The sequence below is a fragment of the Chinchilla lanigera genome, unplaced genomic scaffold (assembly GCF_000276665.1).
Source record: "Chinchilla lanigera isolate Chin_1 unplaced genomic scaffold, ChiLan1.0 scaffold00017, whole genome shotgun sequence".
Classification (NCBI taxonomy): domain Eukaryota; kingdom Metazoa; phylum Chordata; class Mammalia; order Rodentia; family Chinchillidae; genus Chinchilla; species Chinchilla lanigera.
Genome location: NW_004955418.1, coordinates 29,325,347 through 29,350,980, shown reverse-complemented (window position 1 = coordinate 29,350,980; position 25,634 = coordinate 29,325,347). Strand labels below are relative to the sequence as shown.

General features: G+C 46.4%; 1 protein-coding gene across 5 annotated transcripts; it reads left to right on the top strand.

Annotated features, from left to right (window-relative positions):
* The first annotated feature begins 1,040 nt into the window (after positions 1–1,040).
* Positions 1,041–22,689, top strand: Fam151b (family with sequence similarity 151, member B). 5 transcript variants are annotated; one of them, XM_005382319.2, is made up of 7 exons: positions 1,041–1,778; positions 3,858–3,983; positions 7,881–8,046; positions 10,703–10,920; positions 14,315–14,450; positions 21,603–21,724; positions 22,040–22,131. In XM_005382319.2, the coding sequence occupies exons 1-6, from the start codon at positions 1,754–1,756 to the stop codon at positions 21,679–21,681; spliced, it is 750 nt and encodes a 249-aa protein (XP_005382376.1). In that variant the 5' UTR covers positions 1,041–1,753; the 3' UTR covers positions 21,682–21,724; positions 22,040–22,131. The 5 variants fall into 5 exon arrangements, with proteins under 5 accessions (XP_005382376.1, XP_005382375.1, XP_013368506.1 ...); XM_005382320.2 differs by lacking the exon at positions 21,603–21,724 and adding an exon at positions 5,448–5,555 and having other exon boundaries at positions 1,046–1,778; positions 3,839–3,983; positions 22,040–22,689; XM_005382318.2 differs by lacking the exon at positions 21,603–21,724 and having other exon boundaries at positions 1,045–1,778; positions 22,040–22,689.
* The last annotated feature ends 2,945 nt before the right edge of the window (positions 22,690–25,634 follow it).

Below are 25,634 nucleotides of genomic sequence, written 5' to 3'. Positions count from 1 at the left end.
TATTGCATTTTAAAACAAAAGAGTTAAATAATAATCTCAGAGTCATTTTCCCAAAGTCATACAGCTGGGAATTCACTGAATTGGAATTTAACAAAAAAACCTTATAGCAGTATGAATCTCCAAAAAGCAAAGCAAGCTGTACTCAGGTTACTTACACAGATTTTTTTTATGGCTGTGGTTATAATCAGGGCCAGAAAAAAGTGACTAGAATGACTCAATACAATGTACTTCTTACAAGAAAATGAAGTCCCAGTTCTAGGATACAATGGCTATTTGTTTATAAAACTACCACATATGAAACTAGAAACTAAGTCTGCTAACCAGTGCTTCTCAATATATGAACTGCTCATAATCTAGGAGATGGTTATAAGATTCATTTTGAATCCCACAAATCTGTTTCTATGATTTACTCAACAGTGCAAGCGAACACAGCTAACTGGGTAAGTGGCAACAAAAACAGATTTATGCTAAAGTTTTAGAAAGTGTTAAGCAGTTAAAGGGAACCAAGATGTAAAATATTTAAATTTTCAAAATCCCTTAACCTCTATCCCAACTGCTGTTTTAAATTCACTGAATTGCCTTAGTTTTATTTTTTAATCACAATTTAGGGTATTTGTAATTGGTGGCATCCCTGGAGTTAGCCTTAAGTTACGTGCAAGAACGCATACACTAAAGAGAGAAAAATTTGCAGATTATGCATCTTTGGGTAGGAGGAGATGCACTGAACTACAGAATAGACCTGAGACAAAGACCAAAACAAGTGGAAGCTGAGCGTCGATATAGGTATATTTTAAAGAGTAGAGATAATCAGTCAATACAGACCCCTATAATTAAAAAAAAATAGCATTTGGGATAACAAAACTGGAAACAAAATAGGAGCCGAAAAGATAGGTAGGTAGGTAGGTAGGTAGGTAGATAGATAGATAGATAGATAGATAGATAGATAGAAAGAAAGAAAGTGAAGGGAAAATAATCTCAAGTCAGCTACACTCTTTTCCAAAGTGAATTGTGTATACTGAACCAAGCTCACAGTCCCACAAATGAATTCTTACTCTATTCCTTTAATTGGTAGAGAGAACATCCAGGAATATGAAGGCAAGATGGACGACAGGTACAATTTAAGTCTGAGGGGCTGGGCAAGAACAGCTCCCATACCATGGTAAAGCCTGCCCACTGTGCCTCTGCGACTGTGCCTGCTCTGCAGTTGCGTGCAACAGAATCACATACTAAAGGCCGTCTTGTGGCCGGCTGCTTCAGTATTTCGAGGCCCGTCTGCGTTTAGCGAGGGTCGGTGCTTTCTTCCTTTTCCCTGTCCCCGCTCGGCTGGGAAAGGAAGTTGCAGACAGGCAGGAGGGGTTCTGAGTGATCGCTGGTACAGGGAGGGAAAACTTGTAGCTCAGCATCCTTGGCTGCAACAGTTCTTTGTGTGCAGTCATAATGATTCCATGTCTTTTTAGGACGTCACGAAACATAAAAAGAAAATATACCCTACACCGCCGCTGCCCACCTTCCCAACACAGCGATCAGGAAGCGCTTCCGGCTTTCTGACCTCTCCAGGAGCAGCTAACTACTCTGGCAAGGTGGCCACTGCGCGTGCGCGTGCAACGCGTTTCTCCTTCCTCCCCACTGTATCCGGTCCGGGCTCGCCTTGGTGGGTAGGAACCTCGGCTTTCAGATCCCACGTCCTGGCATCCGCAGTCGGGTTCCCACCCCGCCGGGACCCGCGCCTGCGCAGACAGTGGGCGTCATCACCATGGCAGCGCCCGCGGCGGGCCCGGGTAAGCGTCTGTCCCTGGCTCCTCGCGGCCCTGGCTCCGAGTGACACGTGCCGGGCGGATTGAGCCGGGGCCGGAAGGGCTGGCGTGACCGGAGCCGCGGCCGCGTGGGGACTCCCGCGCCCGAGGACAGAGGCGATCGTGATCAGCGCGGGCTTTAAAACTCGCGCGCTCCCCATCTGCACCGCCCAGTGTCACGCAGAAATGAACAATGACAGTTCCCGGACGAAGTTCCAAGGCCCCACGGGATGGACCGGGAGGGTCTCCCAGCCTCCGCCGGCCGCGGGAGAGGTCGCTCCGCCCTCAGGGTCTGGAGCAGGGTCGCTTGCCCGCGTGCTGAGGCCCGGCCGCGGCCTTCCGCCTCCGCAGCGCCTGTGCAGAGCCCGGGAATGCCCGGCCCTCGCCGCGCCGCCTTGACGCTGCCTCTCGCCTCCGCTTTGCCCCTAGACCTGGCGATCAGACGTGGCCCTCGCAGGAACCCAGAGCTCTCGCTCATCTCATGCCCATCCGATTAGCAGCCGTAAAGCTGTCAGCCGCCAGAATCCCTTTTTTTTTTTTTTTTTTCCCTGTACCGGGAATCGAACTCTCAACCTTGTGCTTGCCAGGCAGGCGCTGTGCCGCTAAGCTAAATTCCCAGCCCCAAGAATGCCCCTTTTCTTAAGTGGCATATTAATCCAGGGATCACAGTGGAGGGGTCTTTCTGCTATTTTTTTCCCTACTATTACATTCCATTATTGTTCTTTGCTTTACATTTTTAAATTTAACATGTCTGAGATTATATCAGTGTACACAATTACCTTATTCTTTTTAAGGGTTGCATAATGTTCCATTGTGCAGTAATTAAATAAGCCATAATTTAGTGACTGGTGAACATTTAGATTTTCACTATTACAAACAATACTGCAAAAAATGTTCTTGTATGAAATGCGTTATTTCTCCCAATGTGTGTCTTTTTTAAAGTACATTTTATAGAAGTGGGATTTCTGTATTAAGTGGTAGATATTTAGAATGTTTTACATAATATTTATTGCCATGTAATTTGTATATCATGCAATTCAGTTTTTGTTGTGTTCATAGACTTGTGCAAGCATTAGCTTGCTTTTTTTTTTTTTTTTTGAGACAGTATCTCACTATGTAATTCAGACTGGTCTTGAATTCACTGTGTAGCCCAGGCTGCCCTCAAATTCACAGTGATCTTTCTGCCTCAGCCTCCGAAATGCTGAGATTACAGGCGTGCACCACCCACATGAACATCCGGCTCCTCGATGTTCTGTTGGCAGTTTCTAATAGCCAGTATGTGTTTTCTGTTTTTTTTAATCTTGTATTTTTCCAAATCTAATCACTCTGCTATCCTCCTTCATACATTCTCACCCTTTTTCATTAATCCCTGCACAGCCCAGCAGTCTCTCTTCCGCCTGGTAAGCTGTGAACATTACATTACTCACAATGACTAAGGTATGGGAGCTGTCTACTCCCAGTACTATGGGAGTATTGATGGACAAGTCGAGAAAGATTTGGGCAAAGACATGCACGTGCGCACACACGTACACACTGGAATATTATTCATCCCTAAAAAATGCAGTCTTGCCTTTAGCCACAACTGGAGGAGCCTGGAGAACGTCATTACACTGAGGGAAATAAGCCAGACACAGAACGAAATGCACGACCTCATTTAATGTTTGTGTCCTAAAAGAATCAAGTGTACAGGAGAGGGAAGAAAACAGTGGTTGCTCTGGGCAGGGACGAGAGGTGCAGACAAGAGGGTGCACGGTGAGAACGGAGTGTGGGGCGGCAAAGCTAGGAGCAGCGCAGAGCGAGAGGACCGCAGGGAGTCCCGCTGCACATCCGTGGCAGCTACGCAAATTGAGCACCGTCTAGCCGTTCTCGCCACAAGTGTATACCACGGCTGTTGTGTCTGGTGGCACCTGTTACAGGCCTCCTTCACACAGCCCTTGGTCATCAGCGTGTGTCTCATCCTGTCCTGCTGCCTGGCCTAAATATACGCCATGAAATTTTCATTTATCACATTCACGCCCTAAGAAACAGTATTCTTTTTCATGCAGATACCGTTATTGATTGCAGGATGCTGGAGTGAAAATGTCCTGGACTATTTCCTGAGAAATCGCCAGATCTCAACAGAAGACGGCGCGGAGATCACCTGGTACCACGGTGCCAATCACAGGGCGCGGATGGAGGAGGCGCTGAGAAGTGAGTCGGGCCTCCCCGCGCGGACTTGGGACAGGCACGCCATCCGCGGTCCCCTGACGGGTCCTTTAGTATCAACTGGGTTGCCGCTGCTTGAAAAAGTGCCACTTCTCAGGTTCCTGGCCCCAAGTCAAACTTCAGGGTGGGCCCTCGTACTTCTCCTTCCTACGCCGCCTCCTGTGTCTGGATTCTCACACTCAGCGTGTTCTTTGTGTTCACTGATCTTCTAACACGGATCTGTGCTCCGTGGCTATTACTTCTTCTTCTTGTTCCCATGACTGGGGCTGGGATCCAGGGCCTCACAAACGCTAGGCAGGTGCTCCACCTCATGCCTTTTTCACAGCAGAATCCTTCCATCCTCTCCAGTGGCTGTACTGTGCTGTGCTTATTTATTCATCCACGGATAAACAATAGTGTTGTTTCCATTTCTTTGCCACTGTGTATGCAGCTGTCAAGAACGGTCATGTACTCTCGCATTCTGTGGCTAGTGGAATTGCTGGGCCACAGTCATCGCGCTTAACTTTTTAAGGAACTGCCACATTTTCCCAAAACAGCAGCGCCTTCTTCCATCCCCACTGGTGGTGTGTATACAAGTTCCGATTTGCCCCCGTCTCTGCCGCACTTGGTGCTGTGCTCTCTTGTTTTAATAGTCATCTGTGTGTGTGAACTGGCTTAGATTTGTCTTCCCTAAAAGACGGGGTGCCTCTGTGCATTTCATGGGGAGTGGCTCCTGTTAGCTTCTCAGACCATTTCGGACTAGAGAATGTGGGAGCTCACACACCTCTTTGCCTTTTGAGCTATTTCTCTTCCTTTGGGTCCAAGCAGATTTGTTGCCCATAAAAATATAGGAGGCTTTTCTGTGCATCAAACTATCGACAACTCCTCCAGTAAAGAAAGGGAGACCCCAGGTGTCTTCTCCGTGCTTTGGCCTGCACATCCTGGGGCAGCAGCGCCCTTACCATTGTAGCATTCCTTGCAGGCAGCTGCGGCTGTGTGAGGCACCACCGCTCTGAGGTCTTAGCGTGGGTTCGGGGTCGCACGTTGGCTCGGTATTGACACTGAAGCCGTATCTGCCTGAGGCGCTGTGGTTGGCATGTGTGTCCCGGACACACTGAGGTTGAAATTTAAAAGGCAATTAATGAGGAGCTCAGCCTTTAACGAGGATGTAGTCCCGGGGCCTTCCCTGGAAAGATTCCCTGTGTACGTGGCCTGAAACAAGGATTCAGCTTGTCCTTCTCGGCTCTTTATCACAGTCAGGTAAGAGAAGCCAGCTGGTGTTTTTGACGTTTCTTCCTGACATCTCCATAGCAGATCTCCAGCTTCATGAGATGCCCTCTCGATCTTAGCCAGGGCGGCAGGAGTTTCACTCCTGCGTCAGGCTGACTTGTGTCCACAGCTTTGTGCAGAAGAATCCTCAGCTTTTCCGATTCCGTGACCTCCTCTGCCTGCTCACTTCCTTCCCTCCAGGGTTGTTACGGCAACGTGCCACGCCGAGACAGCCATTTCTGCCACCTGTCACAGTGGACCAGGCCACGGAAACTGGGGTCAGGCTTCATCGCTTCTCGTGATTCTTCTGTGAGTCCGGTGGCTCCTTCTGCGGTCCCCTGGGGTGTAGGTCGGGCGTGTGCTCACCTGAGAAAGTCTGTCTTGCTTGCTTGCTTCCTTTCTTTCTTTATTATGTTAAAGAGAAAAAAAGACACAGAATTTCAAAACAAGATGATAGGAAATTAACAATATTACTATATTGCATATTGTTATCTTCAAAGTAGTTGCTCAGATTACCAGATACAGGCACCCAAAATTGATCAAACAATATAAGCCTTAACTGTTCCCTGCAGTGAACTAATAGAAGTTAGTAGTACAATTATCTTAGCTATCTTGTGTTTATATACATGTATGTTCTTTATTTCCCCCTTCCTTCTTTTCTCTTTTCCCTCATCCCAGTTGTTCTTTCCTTTTGAGCAGTTTCTTTCCCTTTCACAATATCTGTTGTACCTTTTGGATCTTACTTACTCTTTCAGTTTCTTACACTAGGAGGACAATATGAAATTTATACATGTCAGTCTGGTGTATTTCACTTACGAGTATGGTCTCTAGTTGCATCCATTTACCTATAAAAGCCTCGAGTTTGTCTTTCTTTACAGCTGAGTAGTACTCTAGCTGTACAGTCACATCTTTTTATCCATTCCTCAGTTGGTGGACATTTGGGTTGCTTCCAGGATTGAGCTATGACAAAATGTGCTGTGAAAAGCATGGGTACACATATATCGCTGTGGTAGGATGTTTTCATTTCTTCTGGGAAAATACCCAGAAGGAGAATAGCTGAGTCAAATGGGACCTCTAATCCTAGCTTTTTGAGTCGTCTCCACACTGATTTCCACAGTGGTTGCCCCAGTGTACACTCCCACCAAGGAGAAGAGTTCCTTTTTGCCCACAGCCCCTTCAGCATTTGTTGTTGGTTGATTTCTTAATGAAAGCCGTGCATTCTGGGGTGAGATGGAATCTCAGTGTTGTTCTAATTTGTATTTTTCAAATGATCAATGATATTGAACATTTTTTCATATATTTATTTGCCATTTGTATTTCTTCATCTGAGAAGTGTGTATTCATCTCATATGCCCATTTTCTATTGGATCTTTGAATTTTGGGGGCCTGATTTTTTATAATTCTTTATATGTTCTTGATAGAAGTCCTTTGTCTGAGGGACAGTTGCTTAAAATTTTTTCCCAATTCATGGGTTTTCTTTTTACTCTGTTGATGATTTCTTTTGATGTGCAAAAACTTTTCAATAAGATGAGATTTGTTGAATCTTTGAAGTGTTTCCCATGCAGTTTGGTTTTTGTTCATGAACTCTCTGCCTACCCCTATGTCTTCAAGATTTATACCTACTTTCTTTTCCAGTAGATTTAGTGTTTCTGTTTTAATATTTAGAGCTTTGATCCATTTTGACTTGAGTTTAGTGCATGGTGATAGACATGGGCCTAGTTTTAGTCTTTAGGATGTGGAGAGCCAGTTTTTCCAGCACCACTTATTAAAGAGGCTATCTTTATTTCAGTTAATATGTTTGACCCCTTTGTCAAAGATAAGGTGGCTGAATGTGCTTGTAGTTGTGTCAGCATCTTCTAATCTGTTCCATTGATCTTCAGCTCTGCTTTTTGCCAGTACCATGCTGATTTTACCATAATAGCTTTGTAGTATAGTTTCAAGTCAGGGATTGATGCCTTTTGCCTTGCCTTTGTTGGCCAGGATTGCCTTTGTTATGCTAGCCCTCTTCTGGTTCCAGATGAATTTTAGAAATGTTTTCTCTAGTTCTGTGAAGTATGCTAATGGTATTTTGATCAGGGTTGTGATAAATCTGTATGACAGTTTTGAGAGTATGGCCATTTTCACAGTGTTGGTTCTTCTTGTCCATGAGCGAGGGACATCTTTCCATTTTCTGAACTCCTCCTTGATGCCTTTTGCGGGTGGGAAATTCTAATCTGACCTGGTCTGTCCTTGCTGGCCTGCTGGGTGCGGAGGGAAAGGCAGCGGGAGAGCAGTGTCGCCTCCATCTCGGGCAGGTTCTTGGGCCTCCGTGCGCTAAACACGGTCACCCTAAGCCCAGGGCAGCTTGCTGCTCCCACGCAGTAGGTAAACCCGAAATCCAGCAGACGCGTTTTTAACATGGACTTTCCAATGTGCGCAACATACAGCCATGGTATCTAATTGAAGGACTGCGAAGATGAAAATACTACTCTCTCTTCCTAAAACACTTCCCGCAGACTCAGCGCGCCCCCTGTCCTGGGGAGGTCGGCGGGCGGGGCGCGGTTAGACCTTGGTAGCTCTCTGGAAGCCCCAGCTCTCCCTCGCTTTCCGCTCCGCCCAGGGCGATCCCGGCCTGGAACCCGGCTCTCTCCCCAGGTGCCGCCCACATGGTGGAAGCCGACGTGCTGCTCGGGAGCGCCGGCTCGGAGTGCGGCCAGCCCGTCATGGCGCATCCCCCGGACACCCACAGTGACAACTCGCTGCAGGCCTGGCTGGCCGCGCTCCTGCCCAGCACCAAAGGCATCAAGCTGGACTTCAAGAGGTAGGTGCACGCGCAGCCTCCCTGAGAGCGGCTGGCGGGGAGTGACCCGCCCGCCTGGCTAGGGATGATTGCACTTCCAACTGGAAAAGCAGGTGTGGCCTGCAGATGTTTCCGGAATGGACTGCGGACCCACGGAGCTCTTCGCAAAAATTGTTTCTTGCCGCCCTGTGAGGCTACTGTGAGTTCTTAGGGCAGCTCCGGTGGTGCGCATTGTGGTGACAGGGTGTGAGTTAAAATGCTTCTTCGCGGGGCTGGGGATTTAGCTCAGCGGCAAAAGCGCCTGCCTGGCAAGCGCAAGGTCGTGAGTTCGGTTCCTGGTACCGGAGAAAAACCAAAACCAAAAAAAAAAAAAAAAAATGCTTCTTCGCTAACAAGTTGCCTGAGAGAGTTGGGGGAGATTTGTCCAAATGGTGAACGCGTGCCTGATTTGACTGAGGTCGCGTTTGTAAAGGGCTGTTCTGCAACAGCCAGAGTGTCCTGGCCATTTTGGAGCATTTATAACAAAGAGCAAGATGAGGGGTCCTTTGGGTCGCTGTGGCCATCCCAGGAAAGCTTGCCTTTGTCACATTTGGCACTGTACAAATTACAGGTGAAGCGGGCGGGGAGGCCACCGCCACTGAACCCCAGGATGGGGGTCCCCTGCCTCATCTCTGAGTCATATTTTCAAATTGAGTTGCCTCAAAAGAGTACAGGGCTTTGGCAGCCTTACAGGGCCAAGAAGGCCGCCAGGGGCCGTGGGGCTGACCGTGCCCCTCACCCCGTGCCTCTGCCGGTGCAGGCATCGGCGCACAGGCGTGGGTGCACGGTGCCCCTGGACTTCCAGAATTGTGGTTCTGGCATGGCTTTGATGTAACACAAGTCCGGGAGCGTCTGAGACAGAAATGGCAACATCCGGGTCAGAGTGGGCAGGTCCAGTGCCAGGGCTTAGTCCCCACACTGGGCCTGCATGTCCCGTAGAAGAGGGAGGAGGATGGAGTGGCAGAGCACGGGCCCTGGGCTCCATGCAGCTTCCTGAGAGGATCCATCCATGAAAGGACAGCGGAGCCCAGAGGTGTTCTGTCCCCAGGAGAGGGCCCCACGTCCTCCGGCCTTCCCTGCAGGCCGACTGTCTTGGTCATGAGCACTTCTAAGGGACAGAAGCACCCATCTTAGAATTCAGAAGACAGAATTGCAAGTGGGGAGGCTGACCCTTAGAGTCTGGGTACTGGGGCCCCAGCCTATGAGCACTGAGCTCCTGCTCAGGGGTACAGCGACAGAATAAAACACAGACAAGGTACATTTCTCAGTTACAAGGGGCACTAGGATGGTTAGAGCCCAGTGACGGGCTAGGCACGGTGTCCTTGGCCTTTGTTAGGGGCACTGCGTGATTGTGGGGTGCTGGTGGCTGCAGGACGCAGTGGGGTGAACCGCTAATGTAGTCAAGGTTCAGGGATTAAGGAACGATGCATTTCTGGAAAAGCATATGGGAGCAGATCGGGGTAACTGGTAACCCGATTGCTAACGGCAACTACTGAGCTCGACGGGATTTGTGCGAGTCCAGGCCTCAGCTGCCATGTCAGCTTGCTTTGAGGCACCAGAACCACACAGACTGTTTGCTGGTCTCGGCTCTGGCCATTGGCGCAAAGATTAATCTGTCCTAAGCCAGCTGGGGGCCTCGCCACAAGTCATGTAGGCCTAGGACAGCCTCTCAATTTATTTTTGTGCCAATTTATTACTGTTCATGACTGCCCGCTCTGCACCACATCAAGCTGATCCTCAGCGTTGGGCCACAGTTGTTTAAAAAGTAAAAGCGACCTAGGCCGAATAAAACCTTGTTCAGATGTCTGTAGCTATCAGCTAGGATATAAAAAAGGAAAGAAAAGGAATGAGAAGCTGCTTTTCAATTTTAAATAACTAAATACCTTTGTCTCCACTTTCCAAAAAAGGTGCTCACAATAAAAGGAAAAGTGGAATTTATGAACGCTTTAAGGACATATGGTTTTGTACTTCGCAGTCATTTTTAGAATGTGTTCATGCTTCCAGACTCCCCGGCAGATCTCCAAAGGGAAGGAAGGTCTCTTTCTGACAGCTGCCTCAGAGACGCAGGGCTGGGCACCGGGCGTTCCCTGGGGGCAGACGTGAAGGCTGTGAGGGCTTGGTTTGTGGTCCCGTCTGCGCACTCTGATGAGTGAGCGTGTGTCTCTTCCGAATTGTCCCATAGTCGCTGACCCTGATGTGGAACTGGAGACCTCTCTCTAATCCCCAAGGACTGGCATCATTTACCCTACACAGACCCCAGAAGTCCCTTGCATGAGTAGGAAGTGTAGACCCAAATTGTGAGACATGAGCCGGATGTGGTGGCGCACGCCTGTAATCCCAGCATGTGGGAGGCTGAGGCAGGAGGATCGTTGTGAGTTCGAGACCAGCCTGGGCTACAAAGTGAGTTCAAGGCTAGCCTCAACTGCACAGCGAGACACTGTCTCAAAAAGATTTAAAAAAAAAAAAAAAAAAAAATCGTGAGACATGGAACATGTTACCTTTCCCTCCTGGTGCTGAGGGATCTTGGATTCTGTTTAGTTCAGGGCTGTTGCCTTTTATTTGTGTTATGAATTTGAGAACCGTAAACTGTTAAGACTTTCGGTATCCTGTGTCGTGCTGACCATGCACTGTGCCCCAGCCTGGAAGCGGTAGAGCCCGCCATGGCCCTCTTGAATGCGGTGAGAGGTCACCTGCAGCGCCCCGTGTGGATTAACGCCGATGTCCTCCCTGGTCCGAGTGGAAGCAGCACCGTCGTGGACGCAAAGCCCTTTATAGACACCGTGACGTCCTTCTTTCCGGCAGTGACGCTGTCCTTGGGCTGGACGACAGAATGGCATCCAGAGAAAACCAACGAAGGTGATGGTTCTAATCGTGACTCCATCGTTGGTCAGATTAAAATAGCCGTCAGTTATAAAAATACCGTCTTTGATACACAGCCAAAGCACATTCCCCAAATGATAGCTTCCGCCTGTTAGTTCAGGAGGACCCTGTACTCACGGTGGCCTCTGTCACCAGCTTCTATGGGGACGTCTGCAAGGACAAAGTGGCCCCGACGCATGCCGAGCTGGTCTCTTTGAGCGTGCCCCCTTCTAGGCTGGCCTTCCTGCCATACCTCTGAGGAGGCACAGGGAAGTTTCCCAGCTGACCTGCAGGCTGCGGGGCTCGTGCTCGGCCCTGGACACCAACCACGCCCTCTCTGGCCGCCCAGGACGGCGAGCCGCGGGCTGCGTCCCTCCTTCCATGCACACCTCGCACAGTGGGTTCGACTGCTGCGGCCTCGGGCACCCGTCTCTCCGCTTCTGCCCGTGTCCCCTGGTGGTGACTTCCAGGTCACCAGCCACAGGCCAAGCGGATGCGCTGGGCCTCTGTCCACCGGATGGAGATGGTCAGCTAGACCGGCGTCCTGGGGCTGTGCGATCCCAGCTTTTACCTGTGGTGGCAGGCGTTCACTTTTTACTCATTCGCTGTGAATGTTTATTTAATTTTCTTATTGGTCCACGTGGGTAGCCGCAGTGCGTGCATGCATGGGGCTTGGGCGCATGCGCAGAACGCATCTTCACGCCTTCCCCGCCTCCCGCCCCGCCACCCTCTGTTCCTAGGTCCCCTTCCGGTTTCCAGAAAACCTCTCTCCCTGTCTTCTGATGCCCGCCTGTTGTCTTCTGTGATTTTTTTTTTTTTTTTTTTGGTTTTTTCAGACGGTCTCACTATGCAGTTCAAACTGGTCTTGAGCTCACTTTGTAGCCCAGGCTGGTCTCGAACTCACAACAATCTTCCTGCCTCAGCTTCCCGAGTGCTGGGATTACAGGTGGGTGCCACCACGCCCGGCCTTGTGATTCTTTTTTGCCACGCTGGCGATGGGATCCAGAGCCTTGCACACAGGCAGCAGGTGCTCCCGGCTGAGTCCTCCTGGCCCCGGGTGTCACGCTCAGGGTCAGCCCGAGGTCCCACGAGCAGCGCTCCTGCGGCTGCGGCCCTGCTGACCCGCAGGGTGGGAGCCGAGCGAGGTAGCGGCCCCATGGGAACGCTCCCCCAGTTCACCTGTGCGCTCCTGCCATGGAAGTGCAGCGCAGGGCCAAAGCTGAGGAAGATAAACAGGACTCGCCCAGCACCTCCTCTCTGACCTTGCCCCGGGGTCACCGCGGGGCTGACCTTGGCCTTAGCTCACCTCCCCGACCCCCAGCCCCCACCCCGCAGTCAGCATCTTGGGCTTTTCCCTCGCTCTCTTCTCACGGTGCAGATTTGAAGGTCTAGACTTCATAGATTTGTACTTGAGGCATTGCTCCTGTTAGCAGTCCCTTCTAATAATAGAAATTGTGTCTCCTAAGTTTTAAAGAAAAGAGAATTTGTTTATCAGAAATTCAGCTGCGAAACTACCATATCCACTTAGAATTTTTTTAAATGTTCCTTACTCCCCTGTACTTTACAGCCTAACTTTTGACAGAGTTTAGGATGATTTTTTTAAAACTTGTTTTTGATGCTCTTCATGAATAGGCAAGTTTATTTTCTGCGTGTCTTAACATGATTTATAGTCAGCTTGACTGCTGCTTCTGCTTTAGCTAAAATGTGCAAGTCATTTGGCATACCCCAAAGAAAGCAGAAGTTAATTCTTGGCTGGGGATTTAGCTCAGTGGCACAGCGCCTGCCTGGCAAGCGCAAGGTCTTGAGTTCGATTCCCGGTACCGAAAAAAAAAGTTAATTCTTACTCACACAACTGGTAAATATCTAGGGGCCCCCTTTTCTTGGAAAAGAAAATTTAGCCAACATAAATAGAAAATCTCAGTTTATAAACAATATGAGGGCCAGATGTGGTACACACCTATAATCCCAGTACTTTGGGAGGAGGCTGAGGCAGGAAGATTACAAGCCCATCCAGGGCAACTTAGAGACTTAGTGAGAGCCTGTCTCAAAATAAATAATAAAGGAGGGTTGAGATGTTGCTCAGCACATAGGTCCTGGTTTCATCCCTCAGTACCACAGATGAGTAAACAAATGAATAAAACAAAAAGAATACTAAGGACCCACTTGTACCTAAAAGCCGAGCCTTAGACCATTTAAGGTAAATAAAATAGTGTTGGATGTGTGTCTCTGCACTGGAAAGATCAGTGGAAGCGTTTCTGTGTGCTGCAGACTGAACCCAGGGCCTGTGCCTGTGAAGTTCATGCTGAACCAGTGCACTTTGAACCAGTGTGCGACTCCCTCTGGCCCCAGCAGGGCGTGTTTTTCACTGTTGTTCTTAGTTTTTCAGACAGGATCTCACTATGTAGTCCAGGCAGGCCTTGAGCTGGTGATCCTCCTGTGTCAGCCTCTCAAATGCTAGAATCATGGGCATGTACTTTTATTTTTTTATTTTTATTTTTTCCAACCAGATTTTATTGGCACCTGGGTATGGTGGCACACGCCTGTAATCCCAGCACTCGGGAGGCGGAGGCAGGAGGATCTTTGCGAGTTCAAGGCCAGCCTGGGCTATATAAGTGAGTTCAAGGGCAACCTGAACTGCATAGTGAGACCCTGTCTCAAAAAGACAGAAAAAAAAAAATTTATTGTTATATTTTAGGTATATATAATGATCACATTTATCATAGAGAATTTGCACCTGTACATGACATAACTTGATTCTTTTTGTCCCATTCTCCTACCTACCCTTCAATCCCTCCTCCCCTCCCCATTTACAAAAACTTTGTTTCCATTGTTTTTCTCTTCTCATTTTTTTGACTTTTCCCTTCTTTCCTTTTCCCTTCCCTCATCCCTAGTTTGTTTGTTTCTTTGTTTGTTTGTCTTTTTGAGACAAGGTCTTGCTATGCAGTTCAGACTGGCCTTGAGCTCACTTTGTAGCCCAGGCTGATCTCAAACTCACAGTAATCCTCCTGCCTCAGCCTCCGGACTGCTGGGATTAGAGGCGTGCTCCACCATGGCGGGCGTTCCCCCTCCCTAGACTTTTCTTTTTTCTTTTTTTTTTTTTTGTACCTGGAATCAAACTCAGGACCTTGCACTTGCCAGGCAGGTGCTGTGCTGCTGAGCTATATCTCCAGCTCCCTCCCTAGATTTTTAAAATCTACATTTTCCACTCAAATTATTTTCTTGACTTAAGTGATCTTTTAATTCACTCTGAATACAAGTGGAAATTTTCATGAGTTGTCTATAAATTTCCCTCTAAGTTGTCTGTAGATTTACTTATTCATAGGTAATTAACCTTTTAAATTGATTTTCCAGAGTCCAGTCAGAAACTTTAATTTCTTCTTTCTCCTTTCAGGGTACAGTTGGGCCATGGTGAGAGAGATGGAGTCCATATGCAGTGGGCTGAGTCAGCCTGTGACCTTTCCTGTCCGGGCGGTGCTGGTCAGACAGTCCTGTCCCCAGTTACTCTGGCTGCTTAAGAGATCAGACAGGTATGCGTTCGCCTCACAGCTAGTATGTGTACCTGTGAGAGACAGTGTGTGCAGAGGGAGAGACAGAGACGGAGACAACTGACTGTGTGCATGAGTCATAGCACCGAGGTGAACCTGCACTGATTCAACATTGTGTCTTCCCCTCCATTCTGCACAGAACCTTCTGCACATAGAAGATGCTTGGAAAATGTCATTTATTATGGTTTGTAGCTAGACACCCCTCCCGCAAAGCCTCTTGTGACCGTATGTGGAGGTTTTCCAAGGTGGCTGGATCTACAGTAGGTGATGCTGGGATTGATTCATGGTGCAATGCTAGGATGCAGGGCACTAGCATTAAGGTGTGAGTGCTACCCTGGAAAGGATATAATGGATATAAAGAGGCTTGTCACAGGTCACTTGGAATTGGAGCTTGCTGCTTTTGCTATTTTCTGCCTCCTATGACCTATTTCTCCTCTCTGATCCCCCCTGTGCCATGCCACCCTGCCGTGGAGCCAGCCAACTATGAACTGAAACCTCTACAAACTGTGAGCTAAAATAAGCCTTTCTTCCTTTAACTTTGGATGTCAGCTATTTTGTCTCAGTAAGGAGAAAAGTAACTAAGACAGAATTCGGTACCAGGAGTGGGGTTGTTGCTGTGACTGTACCTGACCATGTGGTTCAGAAGCATTTGAAACTGGCTTGTGAGAAGTGCTTGGAAAGGTTTGGAGATGCCAGCCAAAAAAGCAGCCCTATAATGCCTGAAGCTGTACTTGATGGGAGATCCTGGGCAAAGCTCAGAAGACCAGAATGCTGATAGAAATACTTCTGGTAAAGAACAGGCTCAGGAGGTTTCTGTTGGGAAGGAGGACTTCATTGGCTGTTGGACTCTAGAACATGTGTGTTATACCTTGGCTGAAAATTTGTCTGCATTTTACTTGCATCCAGAGACTTTGCCTGAGACTGAGATTAAGGGTAGTGGACTAGTTAATCTTGCAGAAGAAGTTTCAAGACAGTCTAATGTTGATGCTGTAGCCTGGCTGCTGTTGGGGGCTTTTAGCCAGATCTATGTTGAGGATCAAGAGCAAAGAGCCCGGAAGAATGATTTGAAATATTTTCAGTTTGGCCAGAAAGGAATTGCCAGTTAGGTTGTGGCCTGCAAAGATGGGACAGGGGAGAAATTGGTTGTGCTCCAACTGAGATGCTAAGACAGTATTGTCAGGTGAATAATGTAAGCTGTAGCATGGAAGGTGTAGTACAATTGCATTTGCCTGTATATATGAGAATAGGAGTAGAAGTGAATTGAACCGAATCATTTGTATCAGTGGATGTCATATGCTTAAAGAGAAATCACAGATGGTTCCATCACAGTTCTAGCTGGGCTCTTAGCTACAGGACAGACAGCTGCAACCTATCCTGGCTAACTGCAGTAAAAAGGATTTCCTCAACCCTGGGGACCTTCGTTCATATACCATCCTGTGGCCCTATGGACAGTCCCCTGCTGCAGACATATCATTTCTTTATTAACGCTCCCTCTGCCTTTATTTTCATTAGTGTTAGAGAGCTACACTGAAATCAAACAGCATACTACAGTAATTTTTTAAAAGTGATCATTGAAATTAAAGCTTTAAATTAAATTAAAAATTTAAATTCCCACAGAAAACTCTGGAACCCTTGAGAGTTCATCCTCACACCCCCATTGGAGAGACCCACCCAGTACTGGTGGCCTTGGTTTCCATGGCAACATGATAGCACAGCAAGACTGGCCACGTGGGCAGGGACACAGGGCTGAGGCTGGGGTGCAGTCGTGTCACAGTGAGGGCTAGGGTATAGCTCAGCTTGCCTAGCATGTGCAAAGCCCTGGGTGCAATCCCCAGCATCCCTCCGCAAGATGGTAATAATAATACTAAAAAGGAGGAGGAAGAGAAGGAGAAACATGATTTTCAAACGGTCATGGTGAATCACTGGACTCACAGAGCTCTGTCATTTAACTGCATATAGAATCATTTTCACCCAGTTTCTAATTCTGGCATGTGATTATATCTCTAATTACGCTATAGAAAAAAAACTATAAAACACTGTCATTTTTATGGTCTTAAAGGGGCTTATTTCCTCTGAGATAGGAAGAAACAATGAATTTGTTTTTCCTAATACTACGGCAAAAGTTCTGAGCTTTTTAGTCGCGTAGGCTGACAGTGGCTCACGGCAGAATCTGAGGGAGAGTCTACCCGGAAGACTGCAGGTGAGAGTTACCCCTGCGGGGGCCTTGGTGTTGTGCTCTTGTTCCTGCTGGTGACCGCTTGTTGTCTGATGCTTCTGCGCTGCATGAAGGCCGCAGTCTTGTTTATGGCACCCTCTGGAGCCCTCAACCTTGGGGAGTTGTTAGCACATCACTGGAGTTTAGCTAACATTTAAAGAGGAAATGCGACTGCACACAGGCGCCTTTAACCATGGAGGGCGCTAGAGGCCAGCACCTTTGGAAGAGGGAGTGTAGCTGTAGAAGCTGCCGAAGGAATAGAGGGATTTTGACTGTCTGCAGACCTCGCCTGCCGTGTGTGTGCTCTCCTCTTCTGCAGGAGCACAGAGTGAACCATTCTAGGGTGAGACCCCTTCCCAGGAGGTCCCCAGGAACACCACACTCCGACAAGGCCTTCATCTCGGGCAGTAGTGCTCTAGGGATTGTGCCGCCAGGAGGGGGCCGCTGCCACAGGGCAGCGTCAGCGTCCTGCTGGGCCAGGACCACGATGGCGGTGACATAGTTGGCCGTTGTGTTCCAGCACAAGCAGTGGAGACTGCCCTGCTGGTCGGAGCCAGGAAGAGGGGCAGTCCCCGCTCCTCACGGTGTATCTGCTCTGCTGAGATAGGGCATTGTTTTTCTTTTTAGTCTTGATCAGGCAAGCACAAAGCACAGTCTTCCTTTGACGCTTCTGCCGTGCCTGGCATCACCTGTGCATAATGACACCTTCTGGCTCAAGCAGGCACCTGGCCAAAGCTTAGTTCCCAGTCTCACTTCTTTACCCAGAAAATATCCAAAGTATCAGCGGAACAACAAGGATAACAACAGCAAAATGCAGGCATGCCATTATCAGCAAACCGGGGGCAGAGGAAGCAGGCCCTCCGAATCCTGATGCCCGAGCTTCTAGAAGCCGCTGGGCCCAGGAGCACTCGGAGAGATCCCTGCTGCAGGCGGCCGGGTCTGCAGTCCCCGTGCCCAGCCGGAGGGCACACACTTGGCTGTGGGGTGCCAGCAGGTGCTCTGCCCACACCCCAGTGTCTGCCCCAGGGCTGCTGGTGTGAGCATGCTCTGTGTGCCCACCAGGCACTGGCAGGGGCCGCCAGCTCCGGGGACACTGCACGGCCTTGTGCTGAGGTCCACAGTGAGTCTGTCTGGACCGGAGCCTCTGGCAAAGCTCACCTGGAAGGACCTTTCTGTTTGCCTTGTGCCCGGTGGTTTGTTTCTGTTTTCTTTCTCTCTGGGCTCTTTTTTTTGTTTTGGTTTTTCTGGTACCGGGAACCGAACTCACGACCTTGCACATACCAGGCAGGCGCTTTTGCCACTGAGCTAAATCCCCAGCCCCTTCTTTCTCTCTGGAAGCCAATTTCATAAATTATATTTTCTAGAAAATTATTCATTTCGCCCATGTTTTTAAATTTATGACTGGAATAGCCAGGTGTGGTGGCGCTCACCTGCAATCCCAGCTCTCGAGAGGCTGAGGCAGGAGGATCGTTGTGAGTTCAAGACCAGCCTGCGCTACAAAGTGAGCTCAAGGCCAGCCTGAACTACATAGTGAGACCCTGTCTCAAAAAGACAATTAATTAATTAATTAATTTATGACTGGAGTAGTTTATTACTCTCTGAGTTTCTCCTATGTCTTTAATATAATTTCCTTAGTTTGTTTATTTGAGCTTTTCTGTTTCTTGATTAGACTATGTGCTTTTTTAAAAAATCAGCTCCTAGATGTACTTTTTTTCTGGCTTCTGACTCATTCATTTCTGCCTTTTACCTTTCTAAATTCTGCTTTGGTTTCAGTTTTTGCATTATTTTAGCTGCATCCTATCTTCTTTTATATATCTTTTCATCACTTTTTTTTTTTTTTTTTGGTTTTTCTCCGGTACCAGGAACCGAACTCACGACCTTGCGCTTGCCAGGCAGGCGCTTTGCCGCTGAGCTAAATCCCCAACCCCTCATCACTTTTAATTTATAAATATTCTGCAGTTATAGCTTTTTCTCTTTTGTTTCAAAAGTTATTTAGAAATGTTGAGGCATCTAAATAATAGAATCTTTTAAATTTTTGAATTTAATAAATCCTAGCTTTATTGTTTTGTAACTGGATGTTTATATTTGTAGACTTTCTGGTTAAGGCTCGGTTCACAGTAAACCTGTAAGTTTACTTCCAGGCTGCTGTCCCGTTGCATTTGTCTGTGTGTCTGCCTTTACACCAGTGCCATGGTCTTCATTGCTGTGGCTTCTAAATGTGATTTTCAGTTAGGAGTGTGGCCCTCATGGCTTTTTCCTTCTTGCTCAGGATTGCTTTAGTATTTGAGTCTTTCATGGTTCCATGTGAATTTAAGGTTGATTGTTCTATTTCTATGAAAAAAGTCAATTGTATTTTGATGGGGATGTCATTGATTCTGTAGATTGCTTTGGATGGCAGAGACATTTTAATAATGTTCATTCTTTAAGCCCTGACTGCATGATAACTTCCTATGTATTTGTGCTTCGTTAATGTTTTATAGCTTTCAATATGGAGCTATTTCACCTTCGTTATTAAGTTCATTACTAAGTATTTCATCCTTTTTGGTGCTCTTGTAACTGGGACTCCCTCTTTTATTTTCATCTCTATTTAACCTGGGCATGCCGTTAGAGAGAAAGCAAGTCTCTGTGGATAATATATTTTTGGATCTTGCTTTTTATCCACTTGGCCAGCTTGTGTCTTTTGATTGAAGAATTTAACCCATTTATATTTAAAGTAATTATTGATAGATAAGAACTGACTACTGTCATTTTGTTCGTTGTTTTCTGGATTTTGGTTACTTTGTTTTTTCTTCTGTTAGTTCCTTTGTGATTTAGATTTTGTTGTATTTTATTTACTGTGGTATTTTTGTTGTATTTTATTTACTGTGGTATTTTTGTTGTATTTTATTTACTGTGGTACTTTTATTCTCTTCACTTTATCCTTTGTGGATCTACTAGAAATTTCTTGTTTGTGATTACCTTGAGGCTTACATAAAACAATTTAACAGCCATGACAGCCTGTTTTAAGGTGATAGCAAACTTCATTCACATATTAAAAACTGTATTTTTACTCCCCCTACACACACATTTTACTTCATCCATGTCAGTTTGTATATTTTCATATCATACACATATTAACACATTTTTGTAGGTATGTTTTTAATGCCAACTTTTAATGTTTATACAAGTTAAAATCTTTCTGCATCTTCGTCGCATCCACACAGCCCTTGCTGTATAACAGTGTTCCACATGTTACTGTATGCTGACTTTACCAGGGAGGTTTATATTTTCACATTTTCATGTTACTATTTAACATGGTTTCATTTCAATTTAAAGAATTCTCTTTAGTACTTCTTACACAGCTGCCTGAGTGGTAATGAATTGTCTCACTTGTGTTTGTCTGAGAAAGTCTGCGTTTACCTTCATTTCCAAGGGACGGCTTTGCTAGTATAGTAGTCTTGGTTGACAGTCTTTGTATTTCAGTGCTATACATGTATCATTCCACTTTCCTGGCCTGCAAGGTTCTCTTGAGAAACCCACAGATAGCTCACGGAGTTTCTCGCGTATTATCAAAGTGGCTTTTGTCTTGCTGCTTTCAAAACTATTTATCTTTGACTTTTGATAATTTGGTTATCATATGTCTCAGTGCAATCCTATTTGGGTTGATTCTGTTTGAAGATCTTTGTGCTACTCCTGAATCTGAATGTCCAGATCTCAAAAAAAAAAAAAAGAAAAACTAGGAAGTTTCCACCATTATTTGTTTAATCTTTCTGTCCCTTTCCTTCTCTTCTTGTTCTTGGAATCCATAATGCATATATTGGTTTGCCTCAGGACAACCCTTTCCTGGACCTTCTTCATGCTCTTTAATTTTTTTATTCTTTTCTTCTCTGTGTAAAGGGCCAGGGATATAACAGTGGCATAAGCACCTGCCTAGCAAGTGCAAGGTCCTGAGTTTGATTCCCAGTACAACAAAAAAAATAATCTCTGCATAAAAAATTTCACATAACCTGTCTTTCAATTCACAAGAGTTTCTCTTCTGCCTGATTGTGTCTGCTAGGGAAGCTCTCTATTATATTTTTTATATCATTCATGGTATTCATTTCCAAGATTTCTGTTTGGTTCTTATTTCATGATGCGCATCTCTTTGTTGACCTTCTCATTTTATGTTCTCTTATGTTCACATGTTCTTTTCCTGATTTCATTTTCTGAGATCACTTGTACCTTTCAGGGCTTCTTTCAAACACTAACGTTTAGTCTTCTGGCAGGCATTTCTTAGGTGCCCATTCCTCCCAGATCCAATTCTCTCAGTGGTATCATAGCTCCTTGATGTTCTGTGTTCCCTGAGGTCTCCTGTACTGTCTCCACGTTTGTAGGAGTAGTTGCCTCCTTCAGTTCCACTGAGGTTCAAGACAGGAAGTTCATCATAGGCAGGCTGGGGCGGGCTCAGGCATCTTCGCTCCCTCCCCAGGAGGCACTCACTGTCCTCCTACTCCTCCTGCTTTTATGCCATCTTTTGAGCCTGCAGAGCCAGACCGGATGCAGAGAGCCTCTCCTTAGTTGCCGTCTTGTGGCACCCAGAGGTGTCGAAGAGGAGCACATTCCCTAGCCCAGCAGAGTCACACCAGGTGTCTTGTGTGTTCTTGCCTGACGTGCAGAGGGTCATGCGAGCCACCTTTGGGGAGGTGCACAGGCCGTGAGCGAGAGGTGTGAAACTGCTCCATGGCTTTGTGTTTCTGAGACTCACGTGACAGCATTAGGCTCCCTAGAAAGGATGGAAGTGCGGCATGGAAATCAGGCTTCAATGCTGAGAGTATGCACACAGCCATAAGACACATGTGTTGTTTCTTTGACTGCACAGATGGGTGTAAATGTTTTCTGTTTGCTGTTCTTAGTGACATCCCCTGACTTTCTCACACCTGATATACAAAATATACCCACAGGACATCGGGACAGGTGGGGAGGTCACTGACGCACACCGCTTCTCCTCGGCCTCTTCCACCAGCAGTCTCTAGCCTCTGACCCCGGGACTGGCAAGCCAGCGTCCCGCTGGGGCACTTCCTGGGTGAGCAGACTGTCCACGTCCTTCCCCAAATCCGACCCATTTCTGGTGCTCCCTCTGGGTTCCGAATGCCACTCCGTTCCCAGAGAGCGGCGAGGCAGTGAGGCCATAGCTCTGTGCATATTTTTTGTCTTTAGTCTCTGATGTTGAAAAAGCAGTGAAATAGGAAAGTATAGTCACACCATCACTAATTACATTTTTACCCACGTACCTTTGGTTTAGAGACAAATGAGAGTATTTTTAGGCTTTGGGGGATTGTGCCTTGTTATTTCTGATCCTTCACTTTTAACTACAGAGTTGTGTTTTATTTGATTACAGGTACAGCCTGACCATTTGGACTGGAAAGGACGATAACTATTCCACTGAAGATTTACTTTACATTAGGGACTATTTTGATAAAAAGAAAGTTTTCTATGACATTTTGGAACCGCAAAACCGTGAATTTAAACAAGCCATTGGAATCACAGTTAATCTCTAAGAAGATTGATTCCTTTTTTTTTTTCTTTTTTGTCCCGGGAATTGAACTCATGACCTCACGCTTGCCAGGCAGGCGCTGTGCCACTGAGCTAAATCCCTGGCCAAAGAAGATTCTTCTGAATTATTTCCTGCTTTGGTTTCATACTCCCTCTCTGCTTTGACCTGAATTAATTGATCATTGGTTTATGCTCAGTTCATCCAGTGAGGAAATGCGCGTTGCGCACTTCCTGTTAGATACCAGCCCTCCTAAGACTGTGCTTACCTAGAGGACCTGGGAGAAGGGTTTGCGGGGCTGAGGCAGGACGACGGAGGAGTGGTCTCCTCCCCAGTGGGGTTAGCGTCCTTTGTCCTGCCCAGGGTAGCCTGACCAAGGCTCCTCTGCTTTATTGAAATGGCCCAAGGTATGAAATTTCCTTGTTCTTAACATGCCACTTTTCTCCCGTTGAATAAATTGGTTTTGTGTGGGGAGATGAGCTTCAGTTCAGAATTCAGGCAGACCTTGTTTCAGCCCTTTCTTGCCATGGACTTGGGGACTTCTTCACTACCGCCCGCTTCAGCTCACTTATCCCAAAACGCACGGTGGCAAGCGTCCACGTGTAGACTGGTTGTGAGGACTGAGGCAGATCGCATAGTAGTGACATCCGTCTGCAGGCCTGTCCGCAGCGTGTGGTCGGCTGACACAGGTGGTTCCCCTGGGTGCGTACCACGATCACAGATAATCACCCCAGCAGTGATGGCGCAAAGCCTTGTTTCCCACGTGAAATTCATCTGGAGCTGAGTGTAAAGTGCTTTGTTAGATCACACCTAAAGCTGTATTTGCTGTGGTTGTTTGCCAAAGGTCAAAGGGCAATTTTATTTTAAAAAAATGTCATAACAACTGCCAAAAAAAATATTTAAAGCTATAGTAAAAATACTTGAATCCGGGTGTGATGGTGCACACCTATAATCCCAGTACTCAGGAGGCTGAGGCAGGAGGATCGTTGCAAGTTTGAGACCAGCCTGAGCTATAAAGTGAGCTCAAGGCCAGCCTAAACTGTATAGTGAGACCTTGTCTCAAAAGAAACAAAAAAAAACTTGTAAATTTTCTACAATGACTATACATTGCTTTCATAAAATGACTTCGATTAATAAATGAATTACATTTCAATGCAATGTTGAATAAAATTTGTCCAGAATAAATTATTCCTTAATTATTCTTCTCTGATGATATTTTTAAAATATTCATATGTTTTGGTTTTTTTTTGTTAGTTTGAGACAGAGTCTCTCTGTATTACTCAGCGTAGCCTTGAACTCACTACATATCCCAGGCTGGCCTTGAACTTGCAGCCATCCTCCTACCTCAGCTTCCAAGGTACTGGGATTACAGGTGTGTGCCACCATGCCTGGCTTAAATGTTCATATTTCAAATATTAACTTTATGGTATAAATTTTTGTATCGAGAAATCTGTAAACTGAATATCATATAGGTTAGGATACAAAAGTATTTTAAATGAGTCTCAGGAAAAAAACACTTCAGAATTGTACAATATACTCTATTGAAAAGTAAACAAACTGTTAACAGCTATCCATATAGAGGGAAAAAAACATAACCTTGATCCCTACCTCACGCCACACACAAATAATTCATGATGTATCTTAAGGCCTAAACATGAAAGCTAAAACTGTAAAGCATTTAGAAATGAGTAAGAAAGTGCTTTCATGAGTTTGAAGCAGGCTAAGATTTTCTGTAACCTAGAAAGCATTAACCATATAAGAAGAAAATTGATGATGGACCTTTATCAAATATTTAAAGTTCTCAAGACACCAGTGATACATATCTGATAAAGTTTTCATATTCAGAATATGTAAAAAGTACCTGTAAACTATTAAGAAGAAAAACCTAGTGAAAAATGAGAAAAGACTTGAACAAATACTTCATCAAAGAAGACATTCAAGTGGACAAAAGAGTATGAGAAGATAGCAGCATTGTTCAGGAAGGGCAAATCTAAACCACAGTGGGGTCCCAGTATGCACCTAGCAGAAAAGCTAATGCTGTAAGGACCAACAACACTTTCTGAGGAAAAGCAAAATATCCCTTCCCTAGGACTCGTCTCCTCCCTGTCTGTAAGCTGACAACCAGAGAAAAACACTCCTGTGTTCACATAAAGATATTTGAACAAGAATGTTCTTAGCAGCTATAGTCTTACCTGAAAACCAGAAGCAACCAAATTTCCATCAACAAGAAAATTGCTAAATAATGGTAGAATCATACAGTGAACTTGCTACATAGCACTGAAAGTGTTTGCACTGCTGGAACTTAGCAACAAGGGCAACGTGAAAGATGCTATGCAGAGTGCAGCTCCAGGGGAGTGCGCACCGTGGGACCCACGGAGGTGATGTTCAACAACCCGAACGCACACAGGACTCGAAGTCAGGCCGACTAAAGTGGGCTGGGCATGGTCTGTCTGGGATGGGGCTTGTGGCACTATTCTGGGTGATGAACATGCTCTGGATCTTGTTCTCAGACCAGTTGTTTTGATGTGGGGGTAGGCAAAAGGGGAAAAAATTGGATTGTATTTGACTAAATTATACTATCAGTTTTCAGTAATACTTCAAAGGCCTTGGTACATAAAAGTGCAGGCACTGTAAAGCCTACCTTCACTACTGTGGAAAGAGCTAAAAGTGTGTCATTTCACACTGTAAAAAAGTATGATGAGTCAGGCATGGTGACTCACACCTGTAATCTCAGTACTTGGGAGGCTGAGGCAGGGGGATCACCATGAGTTTGAGGCTAGCCTGGGCAACATAGTGAGTTCAAGTCCAGGCTGCACTACAAAGCAAGACCTTGTCTCAAAAAACCAAAATAAATAAATGATGGATAGATTAGATAGATGATAGATAGACGGATAGATAGATAGATAGATAGATAGATAGACAGAAAGACACCCTTCTCTCTCCTCTTTCCTTAAAACACCATTGTGGCATCCCACTCTTGCTGTATAGTTTATGTGTTTATGTGGGCAGACAGTTTTGGAAAGGTGTTCAAAGTAAATGGTACAGGGGCTGGGGATTTAGCTCAGCAGCACAGCGCCTGCCTGGCAAGCGCAAGGTCGTGCGTTCGATTCCTGGTACTGGAAAAAAAACAAAACAAAAAAAGTAAATGGTACAGTCAAGCACCACCTCGGGGGACTTGAGTCTCATGTGTTGGTGTTAAGGCCACATAATCTCCAAATGCTTCCCCAAGACTGGCAACCAAGCCCGAGCCCGACCCTGGAAGAGATCAGACTGTTCAACAATTCAGAGCTTTTCAAAGGCGCAGTGGCTCTTGGTCCTGGGAATGGTGCAGTGCTGCAGTTAGCCAGAGGCATATTTACTTATCTGGAGGAATTATTAAAAGTAATTTGGAATGAATGGCTAATCTCCTTGTTTGCTGGAGCTGGGGCGCTGGGTTTGTGGT